At 45.9% G+C, this 15,699-nt stretch overlaps 7 protein-coding genes; 2 read left to right on the forward strand and 5 right to left on the reverse strand.

Moving 5' to 3' along the window:
• Positions 1 to 2,751: 2,751 nt before the first annotated feature.
• GSBLH_T00004593001 (uncharacterized protein) lies at positions 2,752 to 4,657 on the forward strand (the record flags this gene model as incomplete). Its single annotated transcript, XM_013043524.1, has 5 exons — positions 2,752 to 3,003; positions 3,030 to 3,429; positions 3,871 to 3,967; positions 3,997 to 4,201; positions 4,238 to 4,657. The coding sequence occupies 5 exons, from the start codon at positions 2,752 to 2,754 to the stop codon at positions 4,655 to 4,657; spliced, it is 1,374 nt and encodes a 457-aa protein (XP_012898978.1).
• Positions 4,658 to 6,036: 1,379 nt separating this feature from the next.
• On the forward strand, positions 6,037 to 6,684 carry GSBLH_T00004594001 (uncharacterized protein; the record flags this gene model as incomplete). XM_013043525.1 has 1 exon in its annotated part: positions 6,037 to 6,684. The coding sequence occupies one exon, from the start codon at positions 6,037 to 6,039 to the stop codon at positions 6,352 to 6,354; it is 318 nt and encodes a 105-aa protein (XP_012898979.1). The 3' UTR covers positions 6,355 to 6,684.
• Positions 6,685 to 6,709: 25 nt separating this feature from the next.
• On the reverse strand, positions 6,710 to 7,527 carry GSBLH_T00004595001 (uncharacterized protein; the record flags this gene model as incomplete). XM_013043526.1 has 2 exons in its annotated part: positions 6,710 to 7,093; positions 7,126 to 7,527. The coding sequence occupies 2 exons, from the start codon at positions 7,525 to 7,527 to the stop codon at positions 6,728 to 6,730; spliced, it is 768 nt and encodes a 255-aa protein (XP_012898980.1). The 3' UTR covers positions 6,710 to 6,727.
• A 1,411-nt stretch (positions 7,528 to 8,938) lies between these two features.
• Positions 8,939 to 9,684, reverse strand: GSBLH_T00004596001 (uncharacterized protein). XM_013043527.1 has 6 exons: positions 9,625 to 9,684; positions 9,487 to 9,560; positions 9,354 to 9,452; positions 9,242 to 9,323; positions 9,090 to 9,207; positions 8,939 to 9,059 (listed from the first exon to the last, which is right to left on the reverse strand). The coding sequence occupies exons 1-6, from the start codon at positions 9,659 to 9,661 to the stop codon at positions 8,972 to 8,974; spliced, it is 498 nt and encodes a 165-aa protein (XP_012898981.1). The 5' UTR covers positions 9,662 to 9,684; the 3' UTR covers positions 8,939 to 8,971.
• Positions 9,685 to 9,980: 296 nt separating this feature from the next.
• On the reverse strand, positions 9,981 to 10,758 carry GSBLH_T00004597001 (uncharacterized protein; the record flags this gene model as incomplete). XM_013043528.1 has 4 exons in its annotated part: positions 9,981 to 10,230; positions 10,260 to 10,364; positions 10,396 to 10,521; positions 10,552 to 10,758. 4 exons carry the CDS (start codon positions 10,756 to 10,758, stop codon positions 10,090 to 10,092), a joined length of 579 nt encoding a protein of 192 aa, XP_012898982.1. The 3' UTR covers positions 9,981 to 10,089.
• Positions 10,759 to 10,846: 88 nt separating this feature from the next.
• Positions 10,847 to 11,517, reverse strand: GSBLH_T00004598001 (uncharacterized protein; the record flags this gene model as incomplete). The annotated part of the gene is made up of 4 exons (XM_013043529.1): positions 10,847 to 10,911; positions 10,942 to 11,170; positions 11,201 to 11,392; positions 11,422 to 11,517. 4 exons carry the CDS (start codon positions 11,515 to 11,517, stop codon positions 10,847 to 10,849), a joined length of 582 nt encoding a protein of 193 aa, XP_012898983.1.
• A 1,194-nt stretch (positions 11,518 to 12,711) lies between these two features.
• GSBLH_T00004600001 (uncharacterized protein) lies at positions 12,712 to 13,566 on the reverse strand. XM_013043530.1 has 4 exons: positions 13,464 to 13,566; positions 13,326 to 13,430; positions 13,135 to 13,295; positions 12,712 to 13,102 (listed from the first exon to the last, which is right to left on the reverse strand). Exons 1-4 carry the CDS (start codon positions 13,552 to 13,554, stop codon positions 12,734 to 12,736), a joined length of 726 nt encoding a protein of 241 aa, XP_012898984.1. The 5' UTR covers positions 13,555 to 13,566; the 3' UTR covers positions 12,712 to 12,733.
• Between the last annotated feature and the right edge of the window lie 2,133 nt (positions 13,567 to 15,699).

A 15,699-nucleotide genomic window follows, 5' to 3' on the forward strand; every position in this document is an offset into this window, starting at 1 on the left:
TATTATCTCGTAACATGCAAGACAGAAGTAGACGGACATCCAACGAATATCCATTCCAGATTGTATTATATAAGGTGTCGATAACTGAGGAAATCGGCTCATTTATCCACTATGACATGACACATTATTCCATGACAAACATTCAGAACCTCGACTAAGGTTTGACTCCAAGAGCTCATTTCAAATAGCGTTATGTAACAGATTTATCGTATACAGCAAGCAAAAGACTATTACACCACCACGAAACCCTTCTTGCTCTTTATTGTTGAGAAAATTGGGAAGACAAAGTATCGCTTGGTTTTTGTAATAATCGCGAATGTTGTTTTCTTGAAAGAAATCTACTTGTTGCACTTCTAATTCGAAGATTCCTTGTTTTTTACTGTCTCGGAGTGGAAAGTGAAAAAAGTTGGTTAGGGAGTTAGAGCAGGACCCAAAGAAAACAATCCTTTATTCTGAAATAGAATTCTAAATCGACATTTCGATAAGGTTTTTTTAATACTGTAACAATTCGACTCTGCATTGAACGAAAGGTACCTGTCGCTACCTTTTGGCTTTCTAGTGTTCACCATTGACTTTCAAGAAGGATGAACAGAGAGTTGATATCGAGCGAGCTTTGTAATTGTGTTTGCTTTCACATGTGAGTCTGTAGCTCAATTGTTTCCTCCTGAGCGTGACCCATTGAGTGATTCTGCCCTGTCTATAAAGGCAAAACAAGCAATTTCTGCGCTGCTAGCAAACTACCTGAAAAGCGATGTTTCAAACTCTGATGTGATACGTATTTATGGAGTCCTGCTTTTGACTTCTAGAGAATATTCCGGTTCATCCCAAGTCTTTGCCCGCGCAACAGGAGTTGTCAGAGAAAGCTTCCGATGGAGCAGAGTGGCAGCAGATGGTGGATTATTTTCAATCTTTTCTCCACGTGGACGAAGAACAGATCGCTCCTTCAACCCAACATAATCGCGAGTTTCTGAACATCGTTCACTTTATGCAATTTTTGATTCGCCGTGATTACAAACCGTCTGAGTTGTACTCTGCTTACACTGATTTCGTGCGCTTGGGGACCTATTTCCAGCCTTTGGAGGTGCGAGAAACGCCGCTGGATGATCGCTTGTTTCCATCGCTGACGCAAGAACGAAGAGAGAAACGAGTGCACGTGGAAATGACGCCGAATGGATTGAATGGGAAGGAGAAGAAGAGAGTTGAAATGGGGAATCAACGATTTGAAAATGGAAGAGAAATGGGGAATAAAAGACTTGAAATTGAGAATGAATTATTTGTAATTGGGAGTGAAAAGAGAGAAAATGAAAATGAAAATGATAAGGAATTGGAAAGCACGAGCAATACGAATCCGATTGATCGTGAAAAGCAGAAAAATGAAATTGAAAACATGAATGAAATTGGAAATCCAACACCATCCAACATCGATTCGAATTCGAATTTGAATTTGGATATAAATTCGGATTCAAATCCACTCATCTCTCATTCTTCAAATCCATCCAAAAAAGGATTCACATTTTCACCCCATTCTGTGTTGGACTCACTTTTATATCAGCCGGTCGAAGTCGTTTCTCCAACACACAGAGATACCTATCAAATCAATTCAGTGATTTCCTTTCTCTGTCGAGAGCGAGATTTCCTTTCCCTTTCTCCGATCGTTCTCAATCGATTTCTCTTCTCCACGTAAACCTCCATTTCCACTTTTATCTAGATCGCTTTCCACGATCTTGATTCAAAACCTTTCCCACCAATCTTTCTTTGAATCTCAACACACTCTCTACACCTATTTATGGCTTCAACGAAGAGAGCAGTCCAAAACAACCGCTCTCTCATTCACAATTCGCGAGCTCCTTCGCATCGTAAAGAAATTATTGAATTTCAACCCCGAAACAAAGCGAAACCAAAAGGAAAAATCGCTTTTCGAGCAGCAGCAATCCGAAAAGAAAAGGAAGAAGGAATCTTCCAGACGAATCCTCGTCGCAGCAAGTATTTGCGTAGCATGGAGAGAAGCAGTGCGGGGATGTGTGCAACATCATCCTGAATGCTTGAAGCTCTCTGTAGTAGACGTTTCGTTGCTTCGCGACGTTATGAAGGCTTTTCAACAGGATGAAAACACACTTTTTGGGTTTGAGAGGGAGCTGCTGATTGTAGAAACAGAGGAAAAACGTGAAGTGTAGGAAGGGTTGATGGATTTGAAGCGAATTCAAAGTGGAGGAGCGAGCAAAGAACACATTGCGCAGATGATCAAGCGGTTGAGAGATGAGTCGCTTTCTCATTTTTCGAAGGCGGAGAGAAAAGAAGAGACGAAGGATAGGATTGAAATTTTGATGAAGCAAAAGAAAACAGAGACACAGGCGCAATCTCTGTCGATTCTTGTAGGTTTCAGATGTTGGGATCGTAATTTACAGGATTCACTTGTAAATAAGGTAAAGAAACTATAAGTTTTGTTTGTTTATTGCAGACAGAAGATATACCACATCATTATCCACTATTTCCTTATTTCCACTATCCTGCATTTGATACTGATATGCTACGAACAGGGATACTCCGGAGAGAGTTCACGAATATCGTTTACCGCTCGAAAATATTCGCACCGACTAAAAAGGTAATTTGACTTTGAAAAGGAACTTACGACCAGGATAGCTCCTTAGGGAAAATGGACTTGCCTCGGTACGCGAGATTGCTCCTAAAAGGAGGGTATTTGCAATTTCCAATATTCAATTCTATAGATACATTCATCAAACAGAACAGGGAATGTATTCGTTTCTTCCCCTAGGTCAACGTGTACTGGATGAGGTGGAAAAGATCATCGATCGAAATTTGGAAACAATTGGAGCTCAGAAGATGCAAATGCCAATCGTTCAGAACCTAAATCGCTGGATGAAGTCGGGTCGTCGTGATCAAATCGGCAAAGAATTGTACACGTTGAAAGATCGCAAGGGCCAAGAATTGTGCCTGAGTCCCACAAATGAGGAAGTAATCACCGAGTTAGTAAAGGACCTTGTTGTTGTTTTTGTGTTGATTGACAATAGGCAACTCCTTCGAACTATCCGCTGATGCTCTATCAAACCTCTCCCAAGTTCCGGGATGAAATGCGTCTAAAAGCGGGCGTGTTGCGTAGCAAAGAGTTTTTAATGATGGATTTGTACTCCTTTGACACAAATTTGAAGAAAGCGAACGAAACGTTTGATCAGGTCGATACTTGCTTTTCAAATATTTTCCGTGAACTAGAAATCCCGGTAGAAGCACTTGAAGCAGATAATGGAATTATGGGAGGATCGCGTTCCAAAGAGTATCAATGTTGTTGTGGTGTCGGAGAAGATCGTGTTACACGGTGCTCGAAGTGTGGATATAAGTCTTTATACACATCCTCCACCTCTATTCCCACGGTTATCGATTATTTCTTTTCAGAAACGTTTAATCAGCTCCTTTGTGACATTTCTGTGCTTCGCTCGCGAGAGGATTTTATTTCGCTAATAGACGCCAGAGAGGACATCAAGCAATTGTTTTCGGTGTTCACAGTGGAGAAAAACGACTTTTCAAAACAGGTCATTGTCCCGCGGGGAAAGTGAAGATTGTGAAAAGCCTTGTTCGTAGAGATATCAACGTTTCATCGTTCAATTCGAAGTACTCCACTCAGCTCACAGCCGGCGATTTTAAAAACACAGACAAAATCGATGCAGACCACGAAGTCGGTGATTGCATAGCTTAACAGCTAGTTAATCGTGGATTTGAGTCTCTCCGAGCTCTTCCCCTCCAATATTTCGGCTCTATTCAAAATCCAGATGGATTCCTTCTGTCTTCCCCAATCGGGCGATTTCTGCTCCCACTGCAGCAAAAACGCTTCAGACCAGCCTCACGGAACCATCCAAGTCCAGCAATCCCTCGAACTCGGACACTCCTTCGTTCTCGGCGATCGCTACTCCACTCTCTTCAATCTCCAGAACCGCGGTTCTCCCCTCCAAATGGGGTATCCCTTTTCCACGTTTCCACGATTAGCTGCTACGGTCTGGGCGTGAGTCGCATCGTGGGCTCTCTCTTCGAACTCTTCGGCCATTCGTCCGGAATACTATTCCCCGACCCAATCACCACGTTCGACGTCGTCGTTCTCAACACCGGTACCCCAATTGATCGGGTTTTTGAATCAGAGAAAACCGAAGCGGCGCGCGCGAAAACCGCGGAACTTTTGGACGCTCTGGGGGATGTGGGGTTTCCCGCGGGGAGTGACGGGTAGACGCAGGCGCTGCGGATCTGCTTCGACGATCGGGATGAGCTTTCCGCGGGGAATCGGCTGATGGATGCGGAGTTGATGGGGGCGCGTGTGGCGGTAATCGCGGGGAAAGAGTTCGCGATGGGGGGCAATTTGGAAGTGCGGTTATTGCACCGAAATGTGATCCGGGATGTGTGGAGAAACGAGGAAATGGGGAAACGTGGTGGAAACGTGGAAACGAAGAAGAAAGAGGAGATTAGTGATGTGTTGCGCGAGAAGATTCTGGGGTTCGATCGAAGCCGATTGGAAGAATTGGGATTTGATTTGGTGAAGGAAGGAGGGGATATGAAGAGCGATGGGTACACGATTAGCAGTGGATTTGGAGAGTTGTATTGGAATTTGGTGCAGACGCTGTCGTGTGTGAAGTCGTATCAGAATTCGATTTATTGATGTGTTTGTTGGATAGTCGAGCAGAGAAACGCAATCGTGAATGGAGTGCAGGATCTTCAAAGTTTAAGCATATTTGAATTTTAGGGATGGAGGATTACAAGGAATGCACATCACAACACAATACCATCCGATTTCAATTTTCTGTCTCCTCACCAACAATGTCCGTTTTACCCTATTTCGCATCAATACACACAAATTACAACAAATATTTATGTTATGTAAATACTTTGAAAATAACTCAAATAGTCAAACAGATTTTGGTATATGCATGAGTTCTGTTTCCGTTTCATTTCTGGAAGACAAAGGGAAGCAGAATTCAGAAGAGAAGAATGGAATCATTCAACAGGAAATTGATCACATACTCAAAGCTTCTGTCGGAGATTCGTGTGATCTGTCCAACTATGATGCATATTACGGCGATAAAGCAGGACTTCTGCCTCATGGACCCGGTATTATGCGAATGAATGACCGAATCGTGATCCAATCCACCTGGAAGAATGGCATCGTGGATGGGGAGCTCGTGATATTCGATGTAGTTGCAAAACGATTACTCGCCTACATGGATGTTGCAGATGGAGTTATCACAAATATCTTAGATGTCACATCAAAAGATACTAACAATGATCTAAACGAAAGGCGGAAGCGCTTTCGATATGGGTTTCCTCCTCCAAATGAAAAAGAGACTGTGGTACAGAGTACCAACAAGCCAAAGAAAGTCGTGAGGCCAAGAATACGGAACAACCGGAACGTTTTGTTAGCGAGTCAGTTCCCCAGCTCGAGTTTTAGTTCCACTTTGGTTATTGGCGAATACTCTGAATCGTTCCCTGTTGTAAACCGGATGGTTCGCAAGATTGTGATTTCCCAGCATTGCCTGTGTTCGATCGACATCGATTTTGTTCTCTATGATTTTCTAAAGCTTTCAGAAGTCGAAATCATGTCCGATTCCTTGCATGTGATCCGAACCTTGTGTTTCATCGATCTGCCATCGCTGCGGTCGATTCGAATCGCCGAGAATTGCTGCAACTCCAAAAAAGAGCTTTATCGCCTAACCGAAATGAACTCGCGGATGTTCCGCATCCAGAATTGCCGCTCTTTAGAATCCGTGTCCATCGGCTCCGATTCCTTTTACGAATTTAGCTACTTCTCGATTCTAGGTTTCGATCGGCGATCACGCTAAGCACTAGACGCTCCGCGAATTCGATCGATCGAGCTGGGAACCAAAGTCTTCGTCCGCTGTTTCAATCTCACGATGAACAGTAAAACCCGCGATTTCTGGAATTACGAACAGATGTCCCGCGACTGCAGAGCTTTCAGATCGGGCCGAAGAGTTTCCTGTGTCTCTCTGCGTTCTGCACGAACGGTATGTTCGCGCCATTGTCATGTTTTGTAGGCATGGTGGGGCTGGAAACCTTCCGCATCCAAGCCAGCTCCGTGCAGTTCATCAACGTTTTCCAACTTTCCAGTATGACTCTGCTTCGTTTCCTCACTCCTTTGCAGACTTCCCTCGACTTTCTACGGTTTATTTTGAAGAGAAAGCGCTGCTCTACACCTCCGAAATCCGCTTTCAAAGTCGCTCCTTCCACTCTGTTTCTCCGTCTAGATCTTCCGCGCCTTTCCCAAATCAAATTCGAGCGGGAAAACCTCAGCTGCTGCGCCGCGCTGCGACTCGAGCAGCTGCCTCTGTTGCAGCGCTTTGAGTGCGGAAAGGACTGCTTCTCCTCCTGTAAAACGATGCGTTTTCTCCATCTCCCCACGCTGGAAGTCCTCGCTTTCGGCGAAAACGCCTGTGCGCAGCTCGTCGAGTTGGCGCTCTGCGATTTGCCGTCGCTTCGCTGGTTCTCCGCGTCGCAGAACGCGCTGAAATCGCTTCAGAAGATCGAAGTGACCGATGTGAACAGCGCGCTATCGCCGAAATGCGTGAAACTCGCGAGCCACTTCGCGATTCCCGACACAGTCGGCGACCCTTCGCATCCAATCCTCCATGCATTTCTTTCTCATCCTCCTCCTCCTCCCTCTTCATCCTGTTATTCTGTTTATTCAAACAAACATAAACATAGCGGACCGACCGGACTATTCCCAAACCATCGCTCCGCTTCCAGCTTCCTTCACGATCATCACATCACAGCTATTCGCACGACCCAGCTTCTCATCGCATTTCTTCTGAATCAGCGGCACCAATTCGTCCTCGCGTCCCTTCTCGATCAAACACAGAATGCTGCCTCCCCAGCCGCCACCCAGCATTCGCGCTCCATACACGCCTCCTTCCCGCCCAATCGACCGCAGCACGTCGATGCACGCAGAGATATCGGGATGGCCGTTCTCGAAAAAATCGCGTGAGTCGTCGTACGACTCGAAAAAGAGCCGACCGATCTCATCCCAATCGCCTTCGCGAATCAACTCGACATAGCGGAGCGTTCGTTGCGTCTCTCGAATCATCTATTTCTCACAAAGAAGAGCAAAGAATCAACATGGAAGCATCGCTTGTACACGTTTTCAGGCATTTCACCACGAATCGATTCCAACATTTCAAGAGTGGGGCCACGACAAAGCGCTTCCACTTTGGTTTCTCCGTTTATGTTAAAATGTTTTTTCAAAATCGCCTCGCCTTCGAGGCATTCAGCGACACGCGTTGTATATTCGCTGTTTACAAGCTTGTGCTCCACATGAACAAACAGCTTCAAGATCGTCACGGGCCACTCCTTACGAGAATCGACGGTCGGAGAGTGTGGATCAATATCGAAATGCTCAATATCGTGAGAAATGCAGTCGATCAGAGAGATGGAACCATACTGGCCACAAGTACTAATCAGCTGGTCCATCACACCACAAGGCATTTGGACGAATTCGTGCTCTGCATCGTGGGCTCGCATGGCACGGTCCTTCGGATCCAAAGTAATTCCCAAACATCGCTCAATAAACAAGCAGGTTGATATCTAGTTCTAAGAGATCCCCCAAATCTCTATACCTCGACAGCTGCAGAACTACTAATACCGCCACCTATTGTAACATTGGAAATAAAAACGATATCAAACCCCAGCATATGATTAGGCATCTCTGGTAAATAGAAGTGACAGATTCCCTTGAAATAATTTCCCCATTCACCCTTTGGTCCTCTCTCCAAGGACTCATCACAATCAAATTCAATCATCTCTTTGTAAGACTCTGAGTATACACGGCAACGCTACAAAAAATAGGCTTTGTACAGATTACCTTGCCAGGAACCGGTCGGCCAGCAACTACCCCTACCAGGGTGGTTGGGAATGGGAGGACATACCCACCCATGTAATCACAGTGCTCTCCACCAAAGTTGAGTCTGCCAGGGGCAGATGTAATGATGGTTGCTTCGTCACCATATAGATTCTTAAAGATAGACTTAGCTCTTTCAATTAATGGTTGAACATAATCACCATTCATGTTTGGCAGAAAAAATGTAATGACCAGTAAATGTATTTCCATATTTCATTTAGAAAACAAACACAATCACAATTTTGGTTAGGGAGAACGTTCTTTCTTTGCCTGGCTATTCAGAAGAAAATCGCACTGATTCAAAGCGCTGCTGAATTCCCGAATGATGTTCTGCTCAATGAGCCAAAGTTTGAAAATAGGTACTTCAAGCTGTACTGAATTTAAATCTCGCGACATGGACATGGGGGTTCCATCCACATTCTCGTACTACCGATTATTCCATGTTTGCTTTGTCTACGCTAAATTCAACACGATACTGCGATAGATTGTTCGAAAAGTCAACTCCCTTGTCTGTAATGGAACTCTTTTGGATGAGGGGAGTGCAGCACACGCCTGTGAGTCGAGGTAATAATGGCTCTACAGTCAAATGTCCACTAAAGACACACTGCAGAAGTTGATTCGTTTCCGGAGCGCTTCGCGATTTGATTCATATAGTACAGCAATAATAGATGTTTTAGGTTCGCTCCATCCCAGTTGTTTCAAGTAATCCCTAGGTTTCAAACGAAGAAAAGAAGAGAGTACTGTATCTCTTCACTTTCCAATCCATGGCGAGCCGATTGGAGAAAAAGAACCGATAATCCATATTGACACTTGGCGTCCTCCGTTTCATTTTCACTGGATGCATCAGCAGATGGAGTACAATGGGAAATTAGACTTTGATTCGTTTTCTGGAGAAGCATGTCCATCGTTGCCTGTCCGACCATTCGGACGTGTTCATCGCTTTCAAACACACGTTTCCGAAAGATCTCAAGACACTCTAGAGACTTAGCGGACAACTCCATCAAAAATGTTGTAGAGGTATGCAACAAACACTCCAAAATCATGTCCATCGAACAATCCACACGTTACTTATTCCTCAGGCACCTCAATTTCTCCATTGTCGATGGCGGCGATAATGTCAGAAGGATGCTGTCCATTGACGGTGCAGCCCACAGAACTACGCGTAACCGACAAGCCTCACACCTACTAGCAGGTTCCCAGCACCTCCTTCACGGTTCCAGCCAGCTTGTTGGCATAGGAACGCTCACGGAGGACCTTGGCCACCTTGATCACCTGATCGAGAGTAATGTTTCCGTTGTGCTTCACTACACGTCAGCTTCCACCCTTCCATGCAGCTACCGTTCTTCTCCTTCTTACGATCACGAGGAGGCTCATTGAGCTCACGGATGATCAGAGAGGAAGCGCTAGGAACCACTTCCACCTACGAGTCAAATAGGATCAAAATGAGCACGGTAGCCTGACGATTCACAACGGTCAGCTTCACAGTGATCTTCAGACCCTTCCAATCCATAGTGGCCTTCTGGATATCATCACCCACCTTCTTGGGGGCCTAGGAAGTGATTCCTCGAGTAAAAGACAAGTACCATACCGAGAGGACCGACTTTAGGAGCAAGAGCAGCGGGAGAAGCACTTTCTCCACCAACAGCACGGAGATAAACTAAAGCCCGTAAGTTCAACATTCCCAGGAGCAACACAAGAATTCAACGGAAACAGACACCTACTGATAGTTGCAGCACCAGCAGGAGCAGGAGGAGCCATATCGATGTCACACGACTTGTTCTGGACAAATACTAATTCTTAGACGAAAGTGGCAGTGATGGGGGTGATTTGGTTTATATGGTTCAAAATACTCAGATTTCATTTTTCTATTCTTATTCCTTTTCGACGAAATCGATTAAAAACAAACACTTCTAATTCACAGAATCACTGTTTCCCGCATTCTCGTCTTCTGCGTCATCATCGCTCAAAAAGGCGAAACGATTTGTTGATTTATAGTTGTTACTAGGTCTCACGAGCAGAACGAACACACTACTCTTCAGAGGCGTCTGCGACCATTCGAACCGGAGCATCAGGAACAGCAACCTTCTCCATCGCTACCTTATTTATCTTGTAAACCATTCGCAGATGCTGCGGAGCGTTCCATACAAGCCGCAATTTCATTCTAGGAGAAAACCATTTTCGAAAGCCTACTCAATTTTGTGGATAGCTTGCTCAAACGTTGCTGTCTTGTTCCACACCATAAAAGTACATGTGTTACGCTTAATTGTTACGGATACTCCACAGATCTCGCTTCCCACATCAAACTGTTCACCGATCGTGGTGAGAAGCTATTTTCAATAACAGAACGAAACATTACCAGAACTTCCCATAAATACGGAGCTAGGTCCTTTCGATTAATGGATACAATCACTCTTCCGCCCTGGGCATTCTTTTCGTGTTCCCATGTAGGTTCAATGTTATTCTACAATGATGAGTGATATAGAGCGACGGACTTTGAACAAATAATAACGAGAAGCGTTATTGGTACCAACAATAGGAAGCGACAGGTATATCTGCCAAAAATCTTCAACTGTCTTACATAATCCAAGGTCCTCGAGCCCATTGAAAAACTCATCCTTCTGTTCATTAGAAAACGCTCCAAGACTCACTCCTTCTACAGTATTTTGAGATCTCCAGAATCGGTAGTGGTTTCGTAGTCTGTGGTAACTAATATCCGTATTATAACTCATATGTATCCAATAATCGAAATAAGAATAGGAAAAATAGACTTTAGTCAAATCGTAGAAAAATTCGGTTTGTTTTTTGGAAATAAACAGCATAGTTAAAAATCGGATTACCCTATCATTAAAACTCATCACAACACAAACAAAGAACACTTCCTTTGCATCTTCGCGCTGGAGTAAAACTTCAATACAGCGAGGACCCAATTCTATGGTTATCACTTCATTTAAGCAGCAAACCTTTAATTTTATTATTTGCTAGCCAAAGAGTTTTCAAATTCTTCAAATCTACTACTCACAAAGCCTGCACACACATACCAGCTAATTCCTCTGGAACAGTCTCGATCTGATTTGAATTCGCAATCAGCACTGTGAGATTGGATAACTGACCCACGAACTGCGGAATGCAAGTGAGCCTGTTGCTATTTAATATGAGTTTTTCTAAGTTTTGTAATTCACACAGAGAGGCGGGAAGCTCTTCCAGAAGATTATTTCCCAGATTCAGAATGCGAAGGTTATGAAGCAAGGCAAGAGAGGCCGGAACGGACTAGGAAACAGGCGAAACGAAGCGAAATACAGTCAATTGACACTTGTCTAAGAGAAGCTCTTCCAAATGCTCCCAGCAATTTGTTAGCTCTGGAAGTTCACACAGACGATTTCCAGAGAGTTGGAGATATTGGAGCTGAGACAACTGAAGTAGCACGCTTGGGAATTCTCTGAGCTTGTTATCGTCAAGATACAGATGTGTGAGATTGGAAAGTGTCGTGATCTAGATCCAAGAGAGTGTGTGTAGCATACTTCTTCTGGGATCGTTTCCAGAGCATTATTGCTCAAACTTAGAATATGGAGCGGACTGTGACGAAAGCAAGATATTCCCTGAATCGAATTGAGCATGTTTTCATTCAAGAGCAAATATTCCGTCTTTAATATATTTGACTGGCTCACATTGGAGCAGATAATAGAGATATTTCCGTGGAATTGCGGAGCTCTACGTGATACGCCGAAAACACAAAAACCTTCTCATAAACGCTAATTCAACTCTTTCATCTTGTGGATCGCGTAGAATATCCGGAATTTCACGATGATCGTGAACGATGAACATGCTCCGAGAAAGATTTGATTTTAGAAAATGATAGCTCGATTTGCTCGCTCATTTGCTACTAAGTCACCCGCCTTTTACGCGTCTGCATTAGCTAATCATCAACAATTTGCGACGATTGACCTGAAGGTGGATTGTTGCTTTTTATTATTTGATATTGAAGGGAAATGTGTTTAACGAAGCGAATGCTCAACCGTTCTTTGAAGGAGCCGACCCTATTAAGGAAGATCAGTTTTGGAGAAATCTTCGCAAGAACAACATACGAATTAATGAAGATTACGAGTACATATCCCGAATTGACAATGACTATATTTTTATCAACGTAAGTTCGTCAATGTTGCTTTCTGTGTAGTCTGTGGATCGTCCAGTTGTGTTTCACAGCTATGTAAGCAAGAGTGTGTCGATATTACGTGATGATTCGGTCCAAGTCGACCGAAATGACCCTGATGTGAAATCCTATCACGGCGTGTTGATTTATGGCAATAATGTGACAGCGCCCTTCATCCCCAAATACCTCTCTATATGTTTGGAGACAAGTACTCGTTTGTGTGTAGTTTGTGAATAGATCGCCTTTATTTCCCATTGATGTTGGCTCGCGTCGGTGGAATGGGTCTGCTAAACGAGAATGTGGCGTCCTATTTCCGTGATATGGTAGTGCGTGCGAGAGTATGGTGAGAAATAGATCACAAAGAGCGAGAAATCGGAGCGAAGTGGCTATATGTTCCGATTTCGTACTCATGATTATGACGTGGAGGCGATTCAACCCGAGAGTATTCATCCTCACCGATGGTTTGTTTGTTAGAATACGCTCGATGCTTGCTTGTTGTATTGGTTATGAGAGAGGTGCATCCAATCCTTGAATCACCAAGCTGTGAAGCCATTGAATATCACAGTTCCTCATCTCAACAACAACAACAACAATCATCGCTGATCAACAAACTCTGCAACTCCACCCTCCCCTCTTTCACCGTTCATTCAACAAACACCCCATTACGATCCATCCTAAAAAGATTAGATTTCCGCTTCACCCAAAGCAGCCGTGATGTCCTTCCACACCTGTTCGATGGGAGCATCCGCCTGAATGGTCTTGACCAAGCCGCGCTCACCGTAGTAGTCAATGATCGGAGCCGTCTTGCTGTGGTACTCCGCCAGACGCTTCTCCAGCACCTCAGGGCAGTCGTCCTTGCGCTGAATCAGAGGCTCACCAGTCACATCATCCTTGCCCTCCTCCTTGGGGGGGTTGAACACGATGTGGTACGAGCGGCCGCTAGCAGGGTGCACGCGACGACCCGAAATACGCTCCACAAGCTTGCTGTCGGGGACATCGAAAGCCAGCACGGCATCGATCTTCATTCCGTCAGCAGCGAGCATCTCATCGAGCTAGGAATGAGCAGAGAAGAGAAAAGAAGCACCATCTGAGCCTGGGGGATGGTACGAGGGAAACCATCCAGAATGAAACCCTTCTGGCAAGCAGGGCTCTTGATGTTGTCCTTGATGATGTTCACCACAATATCGTCGCTCACCAACTGACCAGCATTCATGGCCTCCTTGGCACGCAGACCGTACTCAGTACCTAGGCATTACCCATAGAGAAAATCTGTACCTCTGGCAACAGCGTCACGGAGCATGTCACCAGTAGCAAGATGGCAAACACAGTACTCCTTCTTGATTTCAGGAGCTTGGGTACCCTTTCCACAACCAGGAGGTCCTAATATTATTACAAGAAACAACAAGATCCTACCAATGAGAATAGTTCTCACACCTCTTCTCTTGGAGCAGTCCACACGGCGCTCCAACTCGTTAATCAAATCTTCAGTAGGGACGTTCTGCATAATAAAAAAAACTATGGAATAACCACTCACAGCACGATCAGTTGTATTATGATAAATATGAACCACTGCACGGAGAGGGATCAATGAATACTAAATAAACAGTCTATATAAAATGTCCCAAATACTCTAGATGAGAATCTGAATGCATCTACATAGATGGAGATACATTATTCTTTTGTGCAACGCGAATTCCAAAAATAGAGGCGATTTTGAGTTTCAAGTGATTATCTCATTCTCTTCAATCGCTGAGTAATATCGTGTATGTGTACGCTCAATCAATTAAGAGATAGAATATAAATAAAATACCAATAAGAAATGGATAGCACATCAGCTAATTTTGAAGAACAGTATTCTCAAGGAAAAAAGTATCAGGAGTATATGCAGCCAAAGAACCCGCTTACAGAAGAACAAATGAAAAAAGTAAAAGTGGTGAAGGCCGTGTAAAAGTCTAGTTCGAGGAATTACGAGGAATGGTTCCAGAAAGTACATCCGATGCACAACTTAAAAGTCTAATCGTCTCTTGCAAAGGCGACGAAACGAAACTAAGTGTCTGCATTGAAGCTTTGTGGAATGAGTGTAGGTGGTCAATTTTCTGTATTCACAGCAAGGCGACAATGGCGGAGAGTGGCAAGAAGTGACTACAAAGTCGGCTCGCGTAGTCTTTGTAAGTTGCATTCATCTCTAGAAGAAAAAGGAAAAGCCTGCTTCTGAAGAAGAGCCTGCCGTTTCAAAGCCATCGTCTCATACAAATACATCAAATTCAAGGCCTCGCGCACCCAAATCACAATCCAAATCAAAACCCACTTCCACCACAGCCTCCGTCCAAAAAGGAAAACGGAGTTACTCCCGCACCGCTCACCCCGCTCGTCCCACCGTTCCCTCCCCGAAGCCCAAGCCTCAGTCCATTTCGTCTGCGGCCGTCGCGGGCAGCCACGAGATCGCCATCGAGCCTTCCAAGCCCCTTTCCGCTTCGCCTGTTTCTCCCTCTTCTCCTTCTCCCTCTTCTTCTCCTTCGCAGCCCCAGCCATCGCAGCAGCCCCCGGCTCCCAAGGTGTTGAGCTGGGGCCATTGTTTGCGGTCCGTGCAGCCGAAGGAAAAGCCGAAGCCCGCGTCGCCGCTGCAGCAGGGCGCGAAGGCGAGCGAGGCCACAGCGGAGGCGGAGCTGCCCGCGACGCCGCAGCCGGAGCGGACGTTCGGCACGCCGAGCATGGCGGAGAGAGCGGGACCGGCGATGGCGCAGCCGATGATGAGCGCGATGGCGCAGCCCGTGGTCAGTGCGATGGCGCAGCCGATGATGAGCGCGATGGGCCAGCCCATTGGCCAGCCCCTGGCGCAGCCGATGGTCAGTGCGATGGGTCAGCCGATGGGCCAGCCGATGGCGCAGCCCATGGTCAACCCCATGGTCCAGCCTCTTGTCAACCCCATGGCGCAGCCCATGACGCAGCCAGTGGCTCAACCGATGGCTCAACCGATGGCTCAACCGATGGCTCAACCGATGGCTCAACCCATGACGCAGCCCATGACGCAGCCCATGGCTCAGCCAGTGACCCAGCCGATGGTCAACCCCATGGCGCAGCCGATGGTCAATCCGATGGCGCAGCCGATGGAGGCGTCCGCAGTGCCGTCGCTTCTGTCCTCGATTTCGCAGCCCCCCGCGGCGTCTTCGGGCTCCCCCGCGGCCATCCCCGCGGTTTCCACGTCGGTGGCGTCGACGACTTCGGGACACCTTCCGAGTTTGGTGACATATGTGCAGAGCGGTCCGGAATCTGGGTATGGGGCGCAATCGGAGGAGGACGCGCTGAAGTACTCGCAGGGCCTGAAGAACGAGAACGGGATGAACACGGGTGCGTTTAGCAATTATGTAGAAGAGAAGGGAAGGCGTGAGGAATAGGATATATTTTATGGGTATCCGGGGTTCGAGTATCCGCAGATCCCGATCGCGTCTCCGCCAATGAATGAAGCAGGGATGCTGTATTATCCGGTAGGGAGCGCGGAGACTGTGGGACGTAGGGGTCGTATTCGCTGTATGGGCTGGTGTATGATCAAAGACAGTACGCGGAATGGTCGAATTATTCCGGTTTTCCTGCTGGGAATCAAGAAAGCGGGTCTAATTGAGGGTGAGATTGTTGGGGTGTTTGTTGGAAA

The sequence above is a fragment of the Blastocystis hominis genome, assembly GCF_000151665.1.
Source record: "Blastocystis hominis, Singapore isolate B (sub-type 7) whole genome shotgun sequence assembly, scaffold_7".
Taxonomy (NCBI): Eukaryota; class Bigyra; order Opalinata; family Blastocystidae; genus Blastocystis; species Blastocystis hominis.